This window comes from Anneissia japonica, unplaced genomic scaffold, assembly GCF_011630105.1.
Source record: "Anneissia japonica isolate Jap-2015-1 unplaced genomic scaffold, ASM1163010v1 scaffold287835_len3118868_cov185, whole genome shotgun sequence".
NCBI lineage: Eukaryota > Metazoa > Echinodermata > Crinoidea > Comatulida > Comatulidae > Anneissia > Anneissia japonica.
The window spans coordinates 386151-405846 of NW_022737223.1; the positions used below are offsets into that span (position 1 = coordinate 386151).

Consider the following 19696-nt stretch of genomic DNA (forward strand, 5'->3'; position numbering starts at 1 on the left):
ATGTTTATAAACATATTAAATTTTCCGTGATAACTGTAACCATGACAATAGCACACGCTGTAAGCGTTACTCATGTGACGACGCGTGGAGCGACGCGCCTACGAAACTTTCTATGGTACGCTGGCGGCGCACTCAATAGCAAAAAACAAAGTTTTGTTTACAAAGTTGAAAAATAAGCATTCTTTGTCCATTTTTTAAATAAAAACAACGCGTAAGCAAGGAGGTATGTAATGTATTCAAGTCTATTTGTTAATTAAAGTGAATATATATTAAGTCTAGGCCTAGTTCATTTAAGTATGAATTTCATTGAAATTGAGTTCAGAGTCGAGCAGCAAATTGTATTACTATCTAGGCCTAGGGCGTATGTTAGTACAGTAGGCTAGGCCCTAGCCTGGCCTAGGCCTAGTGTCCGAATATCAAAGGTGGTCTCAGACTCCTATATGGCAGTAGGCCTAGCCTATGCCTATTATTTCTACACCTATCCAAGCGTTGCAAGGCCTAATATTATTATAAGCTAGGTTAATAATTATGTGAGCTAGGTTGGTTAATAATTATGTGCGTTTAGGCCTAGGTAAAGTTGCTACTACTAGCCTAGGCTAGGCCTACTACATCCCAGGCCTACTAGGCACCCCTTTGTTAGGCCTGCAGGCTCTGTAGTAGCCTAGGGCCTATATCTAAGCTTAGGCCTATTTTATATCCCTTTGGTGGTTTTTTTTTCATATTTCTAAAGAAAAATATATATATTTCAAGGTGAAAATGAACAGAGTGTTGCACAACAAAAGAGATGTATCTGTACAATTTGCAACAGCAGTTTTGACAGTACCGCCGGGTTTCCGCAACATCATTCATCTGATTGGCCATCAAGTATTGAAGGTTCAACCTTCAGCTGGTGAAACTATAGACTTCATTGCGAAATATGTTCAGAACTTATTATCAGTCAGGGAAGGTGAGTTTAAATTGTGTGTGATTTTAAAAATTGATCTCATTTTTGCATTTAGAAGCAAATTAGCTAAACTACAAGTTTGTCAAATCTATTCATGCTGTAAGTACTGTATGTATGTTATAAAAACTACAGCCACATCAAACCTAGTGGAAAGAGAATTTAGGTGGGATATGTGCTATCAGAGTAAAATTTGCACAACACATGCACAGCACACATTCATTGTATAACGAAAAGACAGAAAAATGGGCTTATTTTTATAACTGTCAGTGACAAAGCCACAACCAGATATGTAGGTGGCCGCAAGTTAGTTACTTGTGCTTTAGAAAGTTTAAAAATTGTATTCAATAGCAACAGGTTATGATCCAGCAATCCATGGCGACATGCTTGAACGGATTCAGGCCCACTATCACCAAATGTACGGCAGTGAGCTTCAAATGGTCACTCAAGCAGAACCACAGACCACCACTAATGATGGTAGGCGTTGTTTATCATTCTTTTATAAACCTTTTTGTCACTGTATAATATAATTATTATTGTCTTTTCGTCAACATCGCCACAGTCAGCGCTGCCATCGTTAAAGGGTTTTACCATTTTGGTTGTTTTTTGATGCACGAGGGATGGTAAATTAATTCTATTGAATCAATAATAAAAAGTGTTTTTTTCTGCATAGCAACTGAAGATGATGATGAGATAGAATATATGGAAGAGGCAGCAGCACTTGGTGCTGGAGTTGCTGCATCATCAGAAGATCTAGGAGATGCAATGGCAGATGATGCAGTGGAAGAGCATAGTAATGCAGCACAAGTAAATGAAACTGAGATGGCAGCTGACACTGCAACAGAACATTCTGATACACAGCCAGAAGGTGTAGGAGATGACATTGCAGATGATGCAATGGAAAAGCCTAGTAATGCAACACCAGTAAATAAAGATGAGATGGCAGCTGACACTGCAACAGAACACCCTACTGATACACAGCCAGAAGATGTAGTTGAAGACAACCCTACAGAGGAACTTGGTGATACTGAAGCAGTAGATGCAAGTGTAGAACATTCCAGTAACACAGCAGAGGATGTTAATCCTGAAGTGGCAAAATAAGACTGTTAGCCTTAGTAATTTGGATCGCAATTGAACACTTTAAATAAGTGTTGCATACTATTTTATTAATGCCTATGTACAGTCAAATGGTTGTTTTAAGTCTCTAATAAAACTACACAGGTTTATGTAAAACAAAAATGTGTTTTTGAAATAAAAAAATATGTAAATGATGATAATACAAATTGTCTAGACAATGATGATGATAAAGATGATGATGGTGATAGAATGATTATGGTAGTAATGCAGATGATAAAATGACAAGTACAATGGTTAAAAACAATATGTTAATGCATACAGCAATAATAAAGAGAATTAATAGCAATTTCACATTTATGTCCACTAGGTTGGTTTAATACACACTACTTGGAATTATTATCAATACAATGCTTCGCATACACTGATCATTAATTGTACAATATGATTCTTAAAGTATGATATCCAAATCAATATATACATAATATCTGGCAAAAATAACTTTGTAATATAAAGCATTTCTATGTATGTAGTCTCTATACCAGTGATTGAAATGTGTTTCTAGACTTTACTACGTTTTTATTTTAAAAGTAAATTAATAATGTTTTAAACACGATTAACATAGCATGCCTGAGAGATATCAACAAAAACAATACAAACTCAATAACAAAAATTTACAAATTGTAAGAAATTAAATACATTATTTTATGACCTAATGCTAACATTATATTGGCTATGGTATATAAATGAATCAATTCCATAATAAAACATTGGCTAAGTTTGGCTATGACATCAACATATATTTGTAAATTAATGTAAATGTGATAATGTAACAGAGATATTACCTTGTCTATAAAATCTAATATAATTTGCACATACTGTAATAACATCATTAAAACAATGTTTTTTCCTAAAGGAAACAAATCCCTGACTATTGTTTATAACTACTTGTTAATCTTTTAGCATAAAAGAGATCTGTATGCTGCGTATTTCTTTAATTCTTGACTTTGTATAAATTAACACAAATTAATAGTATGATATACTTTACATGGAATAAACAATTGCCAATGCGGAAGCAGTCATCCAAGCTCTGCCCAACGAGGGTAGCCCTACCCCATGCAATCTTTCTCATTTCCTTTCTCTGCGCAAGCGGCAAGCACCAAGCACCAGATCTTAGTACTCTAGTGTACTACAGTATACATATTTTGAAGACGTGAAAGTTTCAAGGAAGGATTTATAAAAAAATACAAGTCTTAAGTTACAATTTTTTTGTTAGTAATGAACTAAGGTCCCACAAACCACCCGTATATATAGGAAAGCATGCAAGTTTGTGGGACAAAACGTGTTGGGACAAGTTTGTAATCCTGGCCCTGCACTGACTAGTCAGTTGCTAAATTTGATCATTGAAAATCCGTAAAAGTCCATTGTCTTTATCAGGTATTCACAAATATATTGGAACATGCCATAGCAAATAACATTATTAATATTAACATTGTGTAAAGGCCAAAATCAGACAGCATTGTACGACGCAGCTCGACGCGATTCATCGTCGAGGACATTCTTAAGCCGTTGCGAGAAATATTAAACATGTTGAATATTCTACGACGCGACTGCCACCGATGCCAACCATTGCGTCTAGCTTTAACTCACACAGACCCAACGCAACAACAAATTGTGCCAAGCTGCGTCGTAAGACGCTGTCTGAGTTGGCCTTAACAATAAACCTACAGATGGAATACTTACCTTACTTATATTATTAAGCCTCAATAAAATATAATGTCTGAGTTGATTAGATAGGATAAAAAAAAAATAAAAACTATTCCTAATTCTATAGAAACAAAATCTTCAGAAGACCATATTTTAAAAAATTTGTTTATAGTGTGCACTAGAGAACAGTGGCCACACTGATCACAAAATGCACCCGATGGGTCAATCAATGGTTTGCAATATTATTAATCATGTAATTTTTATCTTGTGGTTCTACATAATTATTAATCATGATAAAAACATCAGAATGAACAATAACAACATTAATATCATGAATAAAGTAATAAGGTTATCTACAGGTTATGAAATATCAATTTTACAAAGAAATAAGTGCTGTACAAAGTCCACAAATGTATTGATCGCTGCCTGTCTCTCCAATAGCACAATTATGTATAAACTAATGAATGGATCATCATGAAATTTATTGGATTGACACATCGATCTAAAGGCTGTTTTCCACTAGGTGAATTTATTCGTTCGCACGAATCGAAGGCGTCTGTTCAGTTCCTGAGCTCTGATTGGTTCAGCACATTTTGTGCTTCGCAAAAAGTAGAAACAGTTTGAACTACCAATTTCGCTTAAGCGAAAACTTTGATAGAAATGCGCATGAACGACGATTTCAATTCGTGCAAATAAATTCACCTAGCGGAAAACCAGCTTGAGAGAGAGGTGATTACATTTTGGGATGAAATAGTCAAAGGGCCAGGTCAAGGTTACAGATATTTAAAAAAAAAATTGTTTTGAAAATTTCCCCTTTAGCATAAAAGAGGGAATCATCTGTAAACGTCTGACATGTATTATGAACTCCATGAAGTAACTTGCACTCAACTTTTCAAAATGGTATGTATTAAATAGGAATGTATTAACTGAATGTCTAAAATTACAAAGCCATTGCTATGTTCTCTTTTTTTTTCATATGCAGAAATCAGAAAAAGCACACAGATTACACAGGTTATTTTTGGAATGGTCCATATCTAAGCACTGTTGCTAATAACTTGAATTGATGGAAAATAAATAATGTTGGAATTCAAATTCATAACTGTAATCTCCTTCCCAACTTAATTTAATAGTCACTATCTTTTAAATGAATTAAGCACTATACTATAATAAGACACATCATTTTGATTTCATTAACTGCTTACAATCCCTTCACAAATTCTGTAAAATTTGTTATAAAGTGCAAAAACCTTATATGAGTACACAATGTTGTTACACACTGCTTTTAAAATAATGTCACTGCTATAAAATCATTTCATAATTTCTTGTGTTTGTCAATAAGTGCTATATTGAAGACTAAGCTCTTACCATACTTTTTCCACTAACACTGAGGGCAGTATTCATACAAACGGTCTCACTACGGTGCCAATTATATGCGACATCAATAATACATGTGTTTGTTGGCTAGTTATCTTTCATGATTCAGCGTCCTCTTGTGAAAGCAACTCCACTAACCGATCCCGAAGCGGTTCGCCAATCTTGCGGTACCCGTTGATTGTGAAGTGCAGATAATCGTACATGTCACGACAATCTATCAGACCATCTGAATGGACATAATCTACATCGGTGCTGAAAAATTCTGTTCTCGGTATATTTTCAAGGAACTGAACGATTAGATTGTTTACGGCAGCATTCTTCTCTCGCAAGGGGTTTGGTTTCTGGCCTCGTGGTGGTACGCCCTAAACATGTGGAAAAACATCTTTGACTAAATAATCTATACCAGAAACATACTTATAAATTTTAGATTATAGAGATTATAAATTATATTATGATTTCATGATTTACAAGTTTACAATAATTACAATATGCATGAATAAAAAAAAAAAATTGGGGTAATTTTCATTTATTCATCAGAGGATATAAAAACTGCCTACCATGACTACGATATTGGCTTGAGGCTGTTTCTCTGACATGTACCTAACAATTGCCTCCACTCCCCCTGCCACCTGGTCTGCTGTATGTTCATGGTTATTGGTTCCAACTAGAAGCACAATCACCTAATAAAGATCAAGAAACAAACTTAATAAAAATAACTAAATTTCTGTGTACATAACGATGCTACATTATATCCGAGTACAGTGAACAAATCTTTACCTGTGTACCCAAATACACCACAAAAAAAACTAGGTGTAATACTTCTTTCTGTGGACAGACGAGAGTAGCTGGTATTAGTTTACCGGGTAGCTCAGACACCAAGGTACCCTAAAGTTATGTTCACGACAAAACCCGGATTCCGGTCCGGTGGCCGGATTAAAAATCGTGAAAAATGGGTTCAGTGGTAAAGAATAGGACCGTTCACATTAAATTTGTACGATTTCCAATCCAGACTGCTTGATATGAACACAGCGTTCAAAAAACGTAACAACTTGCAAATTTTTGTCTGGGCTCCGGACCAGATCCGGGCTTGATGTGAATGTAGCTTTAGGGAAGAAGCAAGTTACTGTAAGAGCTAGTCCACAACTCAAGCGCTTTGGATTTTGATCCCTCGCAAGGCACTTTATCTGCATTGCTTCTCTCCACCCAGTAATATAAATGGGTACTTGGTGGGGTTGTCTGCTCCTGTGCTGATTATCACTGCAACAGTCACAGCATGTGGACCCAAAATAGCTTTATAACCTTAAATAAGAGGCCCATTATAAATGCCTATACTAGTACCAGTACTGATTCGGTATAAAGCGCTATAAATCCAATTACATTACATATTTTCTGCTGGATTTAGCACAAATACCTCATAATTACAAGCTCTCCGCGTTTCTACACGTAACAAATAGAAGCGTCGATCGTCAGGTAAAAAGATGCATAAAAACATGTTTTTATAGCAAACATTAATTTCACAAGTTTTTATTCTAAAATCATAACACTGCATAGCGGTATCACTCTTTCTATTATGGTACTAGTCACCAGGAACCAGACGTCGTGCAGCAAGTTTTATTTCGACAACGAAAATGAAGCTGCTCGCGTGCCTTCAAGGACTGAAAATCGTTTGTTATTGTTTTGAGTGAAGCGGGTTCAAACGGAAACAACATGTTCCAAACATTGTTAATGAACGAACGTAATATGAAAATAATTATTTAGACAACTCAAACCATACCTGAATGTCTTAGAAACCGTAGTAGGAATCTTAGTACACCACTATGTAAGTATAATTACAAATACTAGGCCTACAAACCAGTCCTACCCTAGGCTAATTAATTGGGCTAGAATGGAACTAACCTAGACAGACGGCGCCTGATTTTCACTGTGGTTCGCGATCTAGAATTTTTTAAAGTAGGTTGATAACCAGTCTACAGGTCGCACCTCAAATTTCTGAGGCATAATCACGTATAAAATTTGCGGCTTATACACTGGAATATATGGTAAGATATGACATCAAAATGCCATATTATACAGTGCCGTAACAAGGAGTTGTTGGGTTGGTGGACGAAAACGTGTTGGGTACATGAATTTCAATAAAGTTACGAATAACGAAGTAATGTCAGTATTGTTAAAGAATATAATTATATTGTGTGACTAAACCACAGAAACAACTTTCATTTCCACACACAAATTTGTCGCATATACTTTGATTGTAAAAACAAAAATTAAAGTGGATTTCTATTTAATTCAATAATGTTTGGCATTTATATACAGCGTACAGCTTTGTACTAAATATCTCTGAGCATTTCCTGCTACAAGTAACTTTAGGCAAGACTTTTTTTATACCTTGTTTAGCGAACCCGCTGACTGCAAATATCGATGATTTTGAATAATGATAAAATTTTATTTTTGGCCAATTAGCGCACCCACCGCCACGAAAAGTGGAAATTTCAGGAAAAAATAGAAGTTTTTCTTTATTTTTATTACGCCCTCCGCTGCCTTGAAATCTTCAAAGATAAGATATGTATATTTCTTTCTAATTATATAAATTTGAAACATTTAACCATCCTATTTTACATTCACCAATAAAATTTTATTTTTATTTTCTCCTCCATCTGGATGTTTTTGGCAAAACTATTTGCTAAATAAGAAAAAAAAATTGTATATTTATTTTTGATTCTGCCCTCCTTCAATGAACTTTTATGAAATAAGTACGCGAAACAAGGAATAAAAAAAAGCCTTGCTTTAGATACAATATAAGCCACAGTGCTCTTATAGATACTTTGAATACCAAATAATTTCACAAATATAAATAATGACTAGAATATATAATATGGTAATGATTACAACAATTTTACCTTAGGGGCAATGTTCTCTAATTCTCCATTTTGTATTCTCCATAGCACATGCTGAGTGGCGTCACCTCCGATGCCAAAGTTGAGGCAATGTAATGGAATAAACAACTCCTTCCAAATCTAAATGAGTAATAAAAGTAACATCTGTTGAATTAATATAGAACATAGGGCATGTTTCTGCTGAGTAATGCCAAAAACACATGGTTTTTAAATAATGGTTAAAGTCCTTTGGAACATGTTTCTAGTGAAAACTGCAACTAATAAAAACATGGTAACGCAAGCATTGGTACGTGGTGGACGGAGCTTATAATGACGATCACCTACGGGATGTTGAGCTTGCTTCCTGTGAGCTACAGTGCATGCTGCGAAACCAGTAAACAACACACCGCAAAAGTATGAAAAAATTATGTTAAGCCTAAAGCATGTCATCCTGTTAGTTCAATTTTTTTCTTCCCCCTGAATTTTGCACGGACGAACGATTGAACCAACGAAGAGGTCGATTTCGGTCACCGACGGGTCATGACTATCACGGTATTGTGTTGCAGCTGAAAAGTGTACCGCAAAACATGTGTTTTCTGAACGCCAACCCTATAACGAATGTGTGTTAAAACACACAGCTTATACACCGGAAATGATTCATTTGTAAAAATGAATTGCCTTTTGTTTAAAATTTTAAAAAACAACCTTTATAATAAAATGAGATATATTATTGTTGCATGCAACGGCTGATATTTCACTTACTGGACATTGTTCCAATAGTTGAATAAGTGAATCACCTATAAACAACACATCTGGTTCTTTTTCATGAGCTTCAGCTGCATACCGATCATGCTGTTAAATACAAAAATACAAACTCATTAGTTTATTTTAAATGAAATTACCACACCAATACAGTTAATAAAACATATTAATAAAAAGATTTTTTTTTTCTTTACATTCTAGGATTTTTATTTTACAATAATTTTACAAACAGTTCATTATCAACCCAAGGCACAATTTTACAAGCACATGTATTTATTTAATTATTATTTAATACCATATTTCAAGAGGGTGACCCATCCAGCAATGCTGATCATTAGGGGCTCTCATACAATACAAGAAAAAAAAACAGTCACTTAATTACACAAATTTATAAAATTCAGATATAAAAGATAATTTGTAAAAATTTGAGATTACATTAATTAAAAATGTTATAAAAAGATAAACAAGATAAAAATTATCTCAGTAATGATAAAAAAGGTTAGTGTTGGCAAAGCTAGGGACATTCACCATTACCAAGATAGCGTAGAGTACCATATTCCTAGCCACTGCCAAATTTTTATAACAATAATAATATTATTTTTATGAGTTTGGCCCAGTCCTATACATACAAGATACAAGATAAATGATTCTTTTATTGTCACTAGTACACAAAATATAAGTAAAATTTGTCTCCCCGATGCAAAAATTAAGTTAGACAAAAATTAAACGAAGGACATATATAGAACACAATATACAAAATGATACAATTATTTTAAAGTTAGTTACTGTAGTTTATCTAATAAAAAAATGTTGAAAAACAGACCAGGTCACACCTATAAAACAGGCTTAACTGGCTGCTACCTAGCCAACATCAACTCCATCCATGATATTAATCAAAATCAGACAGAGATAACATACATAGGCTAGGCTTGCCTTATTTAGGCCGCTAGTCCCAGGACGTCCTAAGCCAGGCCTAGCCTAGGCTAGGCCTAGGAGGCTAGGTTAGCCTGCAGTGGCTTAAAAAAAAGTTAAAACTATATAATTTAAAAAAAAAGATCTGCCTAGCCTAGGTTACCTAGTAGGTAGGGTGCTAGGTAGAGTAGAGTATTAATAAAATAGGTCGCCATTATTTATTCAAACAAATTGCAGTGTCAATAGAAGCTGAATGTTGTAAGCTTGATATGACTGCCTAGGGTAGGCTAGGGCCTTAGGCTAAGAATGCCCCAACAGAGAGAACTGTTTGCAACGGGATGCAGCAAACCGGAAAGGGTAGTGTCCCTGCCCTGCATGCAGCACGCTGTTGCATTGTGCGGGGTTGGCACAATGATGAAAAGGCTAGTCTAAGTAACCTTATCTAATATAAATATCGAAAAGATTTAAGAAAATTCAGAACTTTGCATTAAATAAAATGCTTACGACACTCCTCCAGCGGCCGTCACCTTGCACATCTTGAACAGGTACCGGTACAGCTGCTGAATTTTCACTTCCCACACCCGCCATCTTGATCATTACCTATGTTTTGCATGCTAGAAGTCTAGTCTTTTCTGTCCAGACGCAAAACAACAATACAGCTCTCCCTCTAATTTAAGACCACTTTTCTGTGGTCCCAAATTAACTTTATTATTCTAATTAGAGACCAAAGCTGCCAAAAACTATGGAAATCCTGGTCCCATAAGTGGTCTTTAATTGGTGGGAGACCTGTAATTATACTTATCTATGATCAATCAACTGGTAATCAATTACCCATTCTTTTATGTGCACAAATATTGCACACACAGCCAAAACTTATAGCACTATAGAAACTTGTATTTCAGACTTTCAGCTAGAAATCAAGAATTGCAGAAATTGAATTGAAAATCATCATGATTGTAATCACCATCTGTATTAACATCATCAAAATCCTCATCACCACATTATCACCATGCATCTGTTCTGCAGCAAACGATAAAAATCAAAACATTTGCAGTGTAACTAAAATTTTATTTTTATTCACATATTTTCTTTACACATTTTCATAGAGTTTTATGGACATAAAAATGAGAATCCGTACAGGAGATAGCTGCCTACAGGGCTAAACCACACAAGATCTAACTCAGAAATAGCACAAAAAAGATTACACTGATAACGTAACTCCTTCGCGAGTTTGAAGAAGAAGCAAAATACATAAAGGCTAAAAAAACAATCATTAATGAATTCAAAAATTAAATTTTAAAATCCTACAATCATTCGCAATTAAAACAATTACTCAAGTTTTATATGTAAAAAAAAACAATTTTCAGTTGAAAACAGGGCAAGTACAAAAATGAATCAGTGCGAGGTGTGCCTTGCAATTGAGTCACAATTTAACCACATTAAAAACAGTCAACTAGCTTTGCCAAGTCACTATATTTAATTTATCAAATTCAATCAATAATAAACAACATAAAAACATAAACCCTACTATTGTAGTAAAGGCAACATTTTTCAAATATTGAATGAAATATTCATCTCAATTGTTATAAATTTCAAAAATGAAATAAGTATTAAGTTTAAATTATATATATTCTTCATTTAAATTTTGAACATGATCCAAAATCATTGTAATAGCCAGAGGGCAAAACAACACGATTTCACATTGATTGGTAAATACTTCATGTTGTAAATATCAAATAGTAATTATTGACATCTTTTGATTGAACATTGTTGTGTGTTTGGTTTGATGTAATGAAATAAAATTGATGATAATCATATCATATTGTATATAGCTCATCATATCAAGGTTTTTATGCACTTTATATTAGGATACGTTTGAATGTAGAACCTCAACGTGACCTCAGGAAACATTCACTTGGCCATGAATATCGTACACAGCACACAGCCAAAATTAATTCCTCAAATTCTAAAAGAACAAGAACTCAAATTGTCATGCTCAGATGACTCCATATGACATTATATCCTAGGTCATGCCATCAGGGGTCAAGTTGGGAAGTCGCTTCCATGAGATCAAATGAGCTTTCTTTCTGCGCATGGCGATACCCGTTGGCACTGATTTCCGCGAGACAATTGATAATAAATCAGTAAAAACATGAAAAATATTATGAATTTGCGGGAGATGTATTATTTTCCGGGAGATTCGGGCTTCCATGCGAGAGTGCAGGAGGCCATCCCTATTTCCGGGAGACTCTGGAACCATGTACCATGATCACAAACAAAAATCTCCCTGTTAACACTGTCACTGGATGGAACAATTTGGAACAAATACTCAGCTCCATATGAGGAGAAATCCATAATACTGCAGCTAATAACAATGGTAATATAAACTACTGAGTACCCACTTACATTCTTGGATGGAGAGACCTTGTGGATAATAGGACAAAACCAAGTGTTCTGCTTCAGATTTGAACCCACGACTTCCGACTGGAAGCACACAGTTTCTAGAGTAGCAAAGTATCAACAGAGTATAAATACCTATAACTGTACATGTCTTATAAAATGATTTTCATTTCCAGATAGATTATTACTGTAATATGCATATTAATATAATATATATTATGGTCTTGTTACAGTCTTTATAATTATTTATTCATTCTTATACTCTTTGTTTATATGCACATGGACTCATGTTGTCTGAAACAAAGAATTATGATATTATAGCCAAAAATTAAATAAAATCCCAATAATGAGCCTGTGAGGTTATGAGTAAATGAGTCGGTGGTGCCTCTTATGTGAAGACCCTGAATACACAGCCGTGTAATCTGCGTGTAATTACTCATGTGTAATCTCCACTTGTTTTTATATAATAAATATTCTTAACAACAAGCAATCAATCTAGTCATAGTGTTATCTCTATTACAAAATTGTTCTTTAACACACAGGAATTAATCAATTAAAAATGAAGTAAAGAGTTATATTTTATTCAAAGAACTTACTTCACTTTACTCAGTAATTTATCAACTGTATTATTTACAAAGAAATTAATTATTCTAAACTTTTAGTTAGGAGACTTTCGATTCATTATACCAGTTTTTATTTGATTTCACTGGCAACATAGAAATCCAGCTGCTGTATTATATACAGACGACAAGGTGATATTCAGAAGAATAATGATCAATATAATAACATCCAGATACGAGAATGCTTGTTGACAATTCAGCCAATGAAAAGGCTTGACAACCATCATAAAATAGAGCTCTGCTTTGGCTATCATCTGCAAGTTCTTCAAATGATTCAAATTCACCTCATATTAAATGTTGCCATCAAATTTGTACAAAGTTTATAAGTGGAATAGGGTTTCAATTGGTAATGTCCATAGCATTCTGCTGCACCTGGGCTCTGAGGAGCTGGTTCTCGTGTTTTAGTTCCTCCACCTGCTGCCGCAGAAGTTCTTTATCAACAGAGAGTCGTTCCGTTTCCTTAATGGTTTCAGCCATTCGTGAATTTGCATTGCGCAGATCCTGGATGTAATCTACTGTCTTGCTGAGGATTCCCCCTTTGCTTTGCTGAAATAGTACCAAAAGATGTCTGTTAATATTTTAACTCAAGACAAATTTTTACGCAAAACAAAAATACCTCATCCAACTTCCAGGTTTTTCCAAACAAATATTTGATTTGTTTACTGCATACATCTTCATTAATCAACCCCTCCCTCAATAAATATCTATGCCAACTATAATTTCTAATACATCTAAAGCCTATAGTAAACCAATTTACATTAAAGTTTACACTTTAAAAAATCTGAGAAAGAATCAACTCACCTGTCCCTGCTTTGTGTGGTCCTGGTTGCAGTCAGGCACTAGCTTTGAAAGCTTTACAATCCAATTATTAATCTTGTCCCTACGTCGCCTCTCCACCTCATTGTGTGTGGCTCTTCGGCGCTCATCCCTGGCAGTTCTTCCAGTATCTAACTTTCTGTAATGTGGAAGGTAACTGTCATTATTTCTGTTTTTTATTCAATAATTATTGACTATAATATCATTAGCAACATAATGACCATCATCTTCATAAGATAATTAAAGCAGTTATCTACGCGTAAATTATTATTTCAATGGATCGCCCCAGCAGGCCTAAAAAAAATATTTTTGTGCCTCCAACCATGAAAATTATCTTGATCAAATGCCTCCATCACCAAATGTTATACACTATTATAGCTAAACAGTTAGCACATTTAGTGGTTTGGAGCAAGAATAGATATCAAATTTAATTACTGGTATGCATTAAATTGTGATGTGTAAAAAAAAAAAAATAAAAAAAAATTTTTTTTTTTTCTTTAAATGCCTCCAGGGTAATGGTCAATGCCTCCGACAGGTGCTCGCGCGGTTGCACACTTTTTCCTGCATCCCAGAGTGTCAATCAATGATCAAACTGACAAATCAGAACAAGGCCAGGAACACGTGATTGTCCCACAAACATGTTATCGCACAAATCTTGTCAACAATATCCAATGGGTGGGGCTTAGAGGAAAGTTCCATTCTCAGCAACAATATTCCAATAATGCCATTTCATCAGGAAATTGCTTCTTTATAGTCATGTAAAGTTTAATTGAAACTAACGATTAAAATCCAAACATTATCAAAACAATTTTTATTATCTGATGTAGCTACAACCTCTAATAATATTAAATTACAAATATTAACGAATCTGTTTGTTTGATCTGGCGACAATTAAATAATGAATGAGTGAAGGCCAACTGATTACTAAGTTTGAATCAGGATGAGTACAGCAGAGTAAGATAACAAAGGGTGTGGCCAAAGTGCACCAATCGGCAATTATATCAAAGTGAGTCATCAACACAACTTGCTCCATCCTAGCAATAATTGTGAACATGAAATGAGAATAGGTGCCCTATTGTGATTATTAATGAGTGGAATAGCAAAGTAGTGATAAATTATAAAACCAATGTATTTTGCTTTCCTAGAATTAACAATAACAAGAGTTCCAAAAATTAATTAGAAAATATAATGTTTCAATTTAGATTTGGTGGCCCCGCCCTTTTAAAATTTAGTTTAGATGTGATTTTTTTGTTTAACTTCAATTTTGGAAGAACTTAAGACCATAAAAATTAATAGGGCTAACTATTACTTTTAGCAAAATGATTCTGCCACAAGCATAAAGGCAGAGGGGGAAAATTAAAATTTTAGTACATTATTAAATGTAAGAGTACAGAGAACAAATAATAGATAGACACTCAAGTACTCACACGAGATCATATCTTGTGGATGTATAAACTTAATTTTTGATATCATATTCGTCAAATAATGTGGTTCCTAGCCACTATTGCTAAAGAGGTGTATCCAATGTTTTTGATACTTACGGAGTATACTGCGTCCTGGGAGCAATTGTTCTCTGAGTCGCATTCTGTAACACGTCTTGAGGTGACATCATCACATAAAATTGACCTAAATGACAAAACACACAAGAAATTTGTCATCCCTGCGATATAAACCAGTTATTGTGATGGTAGTATTGCGCTAATTAAGTTATGCTCTGATAAGAAACTTATAGTACTCAAGACATTGGCTACTGTAAATGTGTCATTGCTAATTAACATGCTATGGCTAATTAACATGCTATGGCTAATTACCATGCTACGGCTAATTACCATGCTATGGGTAATTAACATGCTATTGCTAATTGTGTTATGCTCTAATAATACACATGTACTTTAAAATAATAATTTTTTTTTAAAGCAGATCTTTTTATTGTAACTGCCAAGATGATCTTTTGGAGGATTTGAACCCATTACCACCCTGGGAAAAGGCCAGGCACCTATGCCAATCTACCATTAATTCCACAAAATAATCAAATAATTAAATAATATTATTAATAATAAGAATAAATGCTTTTGCTTTAATCCATTACTTTTACAATTAAATTTAATGTATAAAATGAAAGCCTACCTCCTGCTTGAGCAATGGATCCCTCCGAGTTTGTGGACGCTGCTGCTGATGTCCCAGATGATGCGATACCGTCGTTATTGACAGCTGCTGCTGGAAAGTATGTAAACCTCGTTTCGCCGGTTTGTGTTTCTGAGTTTGGGCTGTCGCCATTGAACGGACTCTGGATAACAGCCTAAAAATAAAGAATTGGTAAACAACATTTTATATCTGCAAACAAAATATAGACTTAACTTTTCTCCAAAATTTACTTTTTTAAAGATGTGTTTTATTGTCTTTAATTAATGTTTTTAATTGTTTAATTTTCCTTTGTGTCAATCAAATTAATTTACTTCTTTCATTTTTCGTCTTTTTTGAAAAACTCCTTATATAATTTTTTTTCCTTTTGAAGAAAATAATTTTAGTACATGAAATGTTACCAGTAGTGCTATGACTCTGCACTATTATACTGATGCAACATACTGTATTTTTAAGAAGGAAACAACTCTTTGCAATAACAAATTAATAACAGGTAACAACAGGCATTCAAAAACTCGTGAAGATGTGAAAGATAATACAACAGATATTTTGGGTTACCCTGATGAATAACTATGCTTATAAATAATTACATATTATCATCTTTATGATAGAGCATAAAGATGAGGTTGCCAATTTCCAATTTCCCAGTTTTTCTTTTCTACCGACACTCAGTTATGAACAAACAGGAACATCCGTAAAGTAAAACAAGTGTGTAGTTTGAATCATCACCACATACAGTAGTCAGTGTCTCCTGTTGTGATGCTTATTACTCATACACGCACACTGACGCATATACAGTACCTAATAGGGTCTTCTGTCAGTATAGATTCAGATTCAGAAGTCTCAAAATATAATACTGAACTAAAAATAATATCCCAAATATACTGTTAACAATATCCTTCCAGCTGTTTGTTCCTTTATCACACAAATCTCTTAGTTAGAGGTTTTCAGGTATAGTAAGATTTTTTTCTAATCTGATTTATAATTCAACAATTTATAGGTTTAAAAGTATATCTTCTGGATCTTAAATCCCTACCCCAAAACTTTGAAATTTCTAATATAAGTAAGTGAATTTTTTGCTCTTTTAATTAATTCTATATTTGGAATCCTAACCCCAAAACCTAAACTCTGGAATGGTGTCCAGCGGGGAATAGGAGTGATTTTTTACATATTCATTTTTTTTTAAAAATAATTTATTTAACTCGCATAGTATATGAACCCTATAGCTCTATCACACTATCAAATTTTATGTGACAAATAACTGTGATATGCCCATATTTGGTGTAATATGACAACATCATGCCCATATTCGGGCGCATTATATACATTTGTCACTATAAAATTTGATAGTGTGGACAGACCTTAAGTGTAACAATTTAAAGCTCTGTCCTCACTATATAATTTTTGATTTGCCCATGTGTATGAGAATGGTGATGTCATATCAAATCCATATTAGTAAATCACTAACAAATCACAAATTAGCTGCATAATGTTGGTAAATATCGTATCAGTATTACTGTAGGTACATCTAGCTTACCTGTGTGACAGCCTGCTGTCCTTGAGGGAAAGACGTAGTCGTTACAACATTCATTGCGTTAGGACTACCTCCATCATTTACTTGTACTACACGGTATGTCACCTGACCTTGTCCGTTGTTGTCCGTACGAAATTGATACTGAATATTGTCACCAAAATTACTTCCTGGCATTACTGGTGAACCGTCATCAGCGCCACTGACACCGTTATCACCTGAAAAACACAGAATCAAGATATTAACACAGAGCTGTCAAGATGGATTTGATCTACCTAGACAGGAAGCGGTTTTAAAATGAAAAATTTATACAGTAGTGTAATTACACTCAGCTAGCTAGTTGGTAGTTAAGTGTTAAACACTAAAAATTTATGTACAATAGTTTAAGATAGCTTTTTAAATAAAGTATAAACAGAAGTAAGTTTGGTCTGAACTATTAGTTTAATAGCAAATGTGGAAAATTGAATTTTTTACAACTAAACAAGTTTAGAATAAAATACACCTTGATTCATGAAGAATACACCCAATATCCAAAGTTACCTTAAAATAAACCTCTTAACTTTAAAAATTCAAAATACTTATAGCTACTTTTTTTCTCTTTACTCTCCTCAAGTCATTTATCATATCATTTTATTTCGCCAATATAAAAACAATAGAGTCTATGTGGCAGGATTGCTCAAATGCAAGAAGACTTGCCACCGAGAGGCTTGGCTCATCCATAGTCCAACAACAAACTAAAATACAAAACTGCTTTAAAGTTGAAACAATTCCATACTGCAAGTATTCAAACTGTGAAAAGCTAAATACATCAATATAATTAAAACTGCTCATAGGCTACAAAATCGTTAAACAATACTAAAAAACTGTAAAAACGTTAATCATCTATATTAAAATGGAACAACATTATCAATATTATTAGGGTCATTCCAACTCACATCAACTAACAGCCCACACACTTTTGTCTTGGATTCACTTATATTTGTTATCAAATAATTATACCATTCATATAAACAGATCTGAAGTTTGAACTTTGAAATTCATAGGCCCAAGTTGTTCCGAGATATGGGCATTTTAGTGAGGGTGGTCAGCGCAAAACTTAGCCAAAAATGCAACATTTTTGTACCGTTTTCAGAAGTCAATATATCAGGAAATAATCTACTTTAATCTGAATTTGTTGCCTACTAAAGCAGGTTAGAGTTCTGATATAACAAGAAATCATGGGTAAGTAGTGTTCCTAAAATTCTGAGATGCACCTTTACGAGTGACCATGTTTGAGACCCAAAAAAATATACTTGCTTTCACCACAACCCTTCAATTGTTTTTCTCTAATACTGTATTATCCATCCCACTGGCTATATAATCCATAAATATCAGAACTACATATTCATAAATTATGGAGTCAGACCCTTCTGAAATCAAAAAAAGTGTGTGAGTAACCATGTTTGAGATCCAAAAATATATACTTGCTTTCACCATAACCCTTCAATTGTTTTTCTCTAATACTGTATTATCCATCCCACTGGCTATATAATCCATAAATATCAGAACTACATATTTATAAATTATGGAGTCAGACCCTTCTGAAATCAAAAAAAGTGTGTGAGTAACCATGTTTGAGATCCAAAAATATATACTTGCTTTCACCACAACCCTTCAATTGTTTTTCTCTAATACTGTATATCCATCCCACTGGCTACATAATCCATGAATATCAGAACTATATATGCATAAATTATGGAGTCAGACCCTTCTGAAATCAAAAAGTAGATGTACCAAATTTTATTATCCTTTATGATATTCCTTCATAGTATATTGAATTTTTTAATATTTCACTATTTTACTACTCATGAATTGCCAACCACACTAAAATGCACATACTGTATCTGGGAGCGACTTTGACATACAAAGTTCAAGTTCTTCAGATTTGTTCATACGATTGAGAAATATTTGATAAAAATTTGAAGTGAATCTGAGACAAAAGTGCATAGGGAATTTCAAAATTTGGTTGATTTGAGGTGGAATGACCCATTAACAAACTTGGTTATAAAATTATTTTATACCATGTATGATGATAGAGAAAATAAGTTAATAAAATCAGAGATATTAATCTTGAATATATTTATAAAAAATAACCTGCTGGTCTGTTTGTGATTGGCTTACATAAAATGAGGTGAAAACCAATCCCATAATGATCACTACCATATATACCAGGACAATATTCCAGATTTTTGATAACATTTACATCATTAGAGTATACTTGATCAATAGTAGTGGAAACACCTGAAACAGAACACTGTCTAGTAAAAAATTTAATTAATTGTTCAGCATTTACAGAGTCCATGATGGAAATAAACTTAATTTTGGTAGGACTTATAGTATCATTGTAGTCAAAATTCAAGTCTCCTGTTAAGATGATAGCCTTATAGATGGCGAGGTCAATTAAAATTTTGGTAATGCAATGTTCAAACTTAACGAAGAAATCAACTTTGGATTTTGGAGGACGGTATAGACAGCCAAGAAGATACTTTCCTTTAATAGTGTGAAT

General features: G+C 33.9%; 3 protein-coding genes across 5 annotated transcripts in view; 1 reads left to right on the forward strand and 2 right to left on the reverse strand.

Moving 5' to 3' along the window:
* Positions 1 to 140: 140 nt before the first annotated feature.
* Positions 141 to 3824, forward strand: LOC117117161 (sperm surface protein Sp17-like). 3 transcript variants are annotated; one of them, XM_033261376.1, is made up of 4 exons: positions 141 to 223; positions 751 to 946; positions 1292 to 1417; positions 1614 to 3824. In XM_033261376.1, exons 2-4 carry the CDS (start codon positions 757 to 759, stop codon positions 2039 to 2041), a joined length of 744 nt encoding a protein of 247 aa, XP_033117267.1. In that variant the 5' UTR covers positions 141 to 223; positions 751 to 756; the 3' UTR covers positions 2042 to 3824. The 3 variants fall into 3 exon arrangements, with proteins under 3 accessions (XP_033117267.1, XP_033117266.1, XP_033117268.1); XM_033261375.1 differs by having other exon boundaries at positions 162 to 223; positions 731 to 946; XM_033261377.1 differs by lacking the exon at positions 1292 to 1417 and having other exon boundaries at positions 162 to 223; positions 731 to 946.
* Positions 2364 to 10300, reverse strand: LOC117117162 (platelet-activating factor acetylhydrolase IB subunit gamma-like). The gene is made up of 5 exons (XM_033261379.1): positions 10147 to 10300; positions 8731 to 8820; positions 7993 to 8109; positions 5653 to 5775; positions 2364 to 5457 (listed from the first exon to the last, which is right to left on the reverse strand). Exons 1-5 carry the CDS (start codon positions 10237 to 10239, stop codon positions 5194 to 5196), a joined length of 687 nt encoding a protein of 228 aa, XP_033117270.1. The 5' UTR covers positions 10240 to 10300; the 3' UTR covers positions 2364 to 5193.
* A 389-nt stretch (positions 10301 to 10689) lies between these two features.
* The window catches only part of LOC117117164 (upstream stimulatory factor-like), an 18690-nt gene continuing 9683 nt past the window's right edge, over positions 10690 to 19696 (reverse strand). Inside the window, exons 3-7 of the mRNA XM_033261380.1 lie at positions 17158 to 17369; positions 15606 to 15777; positions 15020 to 15104; positions 13464 to 13617; positions 10690 to 13208 (exon numbers count right to left, since the gene is read on the reverse strand). Coding sequence (XP_033117271.1) covers positions 13002 to 13208; positions 13464 to 13617; positions 15020 to 15104; positions 15606 to 15777; positions 17158 to 17369 — 830 coding nt within the window. The 3' untranslated portion in view covers positions 10690 to 13001. The remainder of the gene's footprint in view (positions 13209 to 13463; positions 13618 to 15019; positions 15105 to 15605; positions 15778 to 17157; positions 17370 to 19696) is intronic.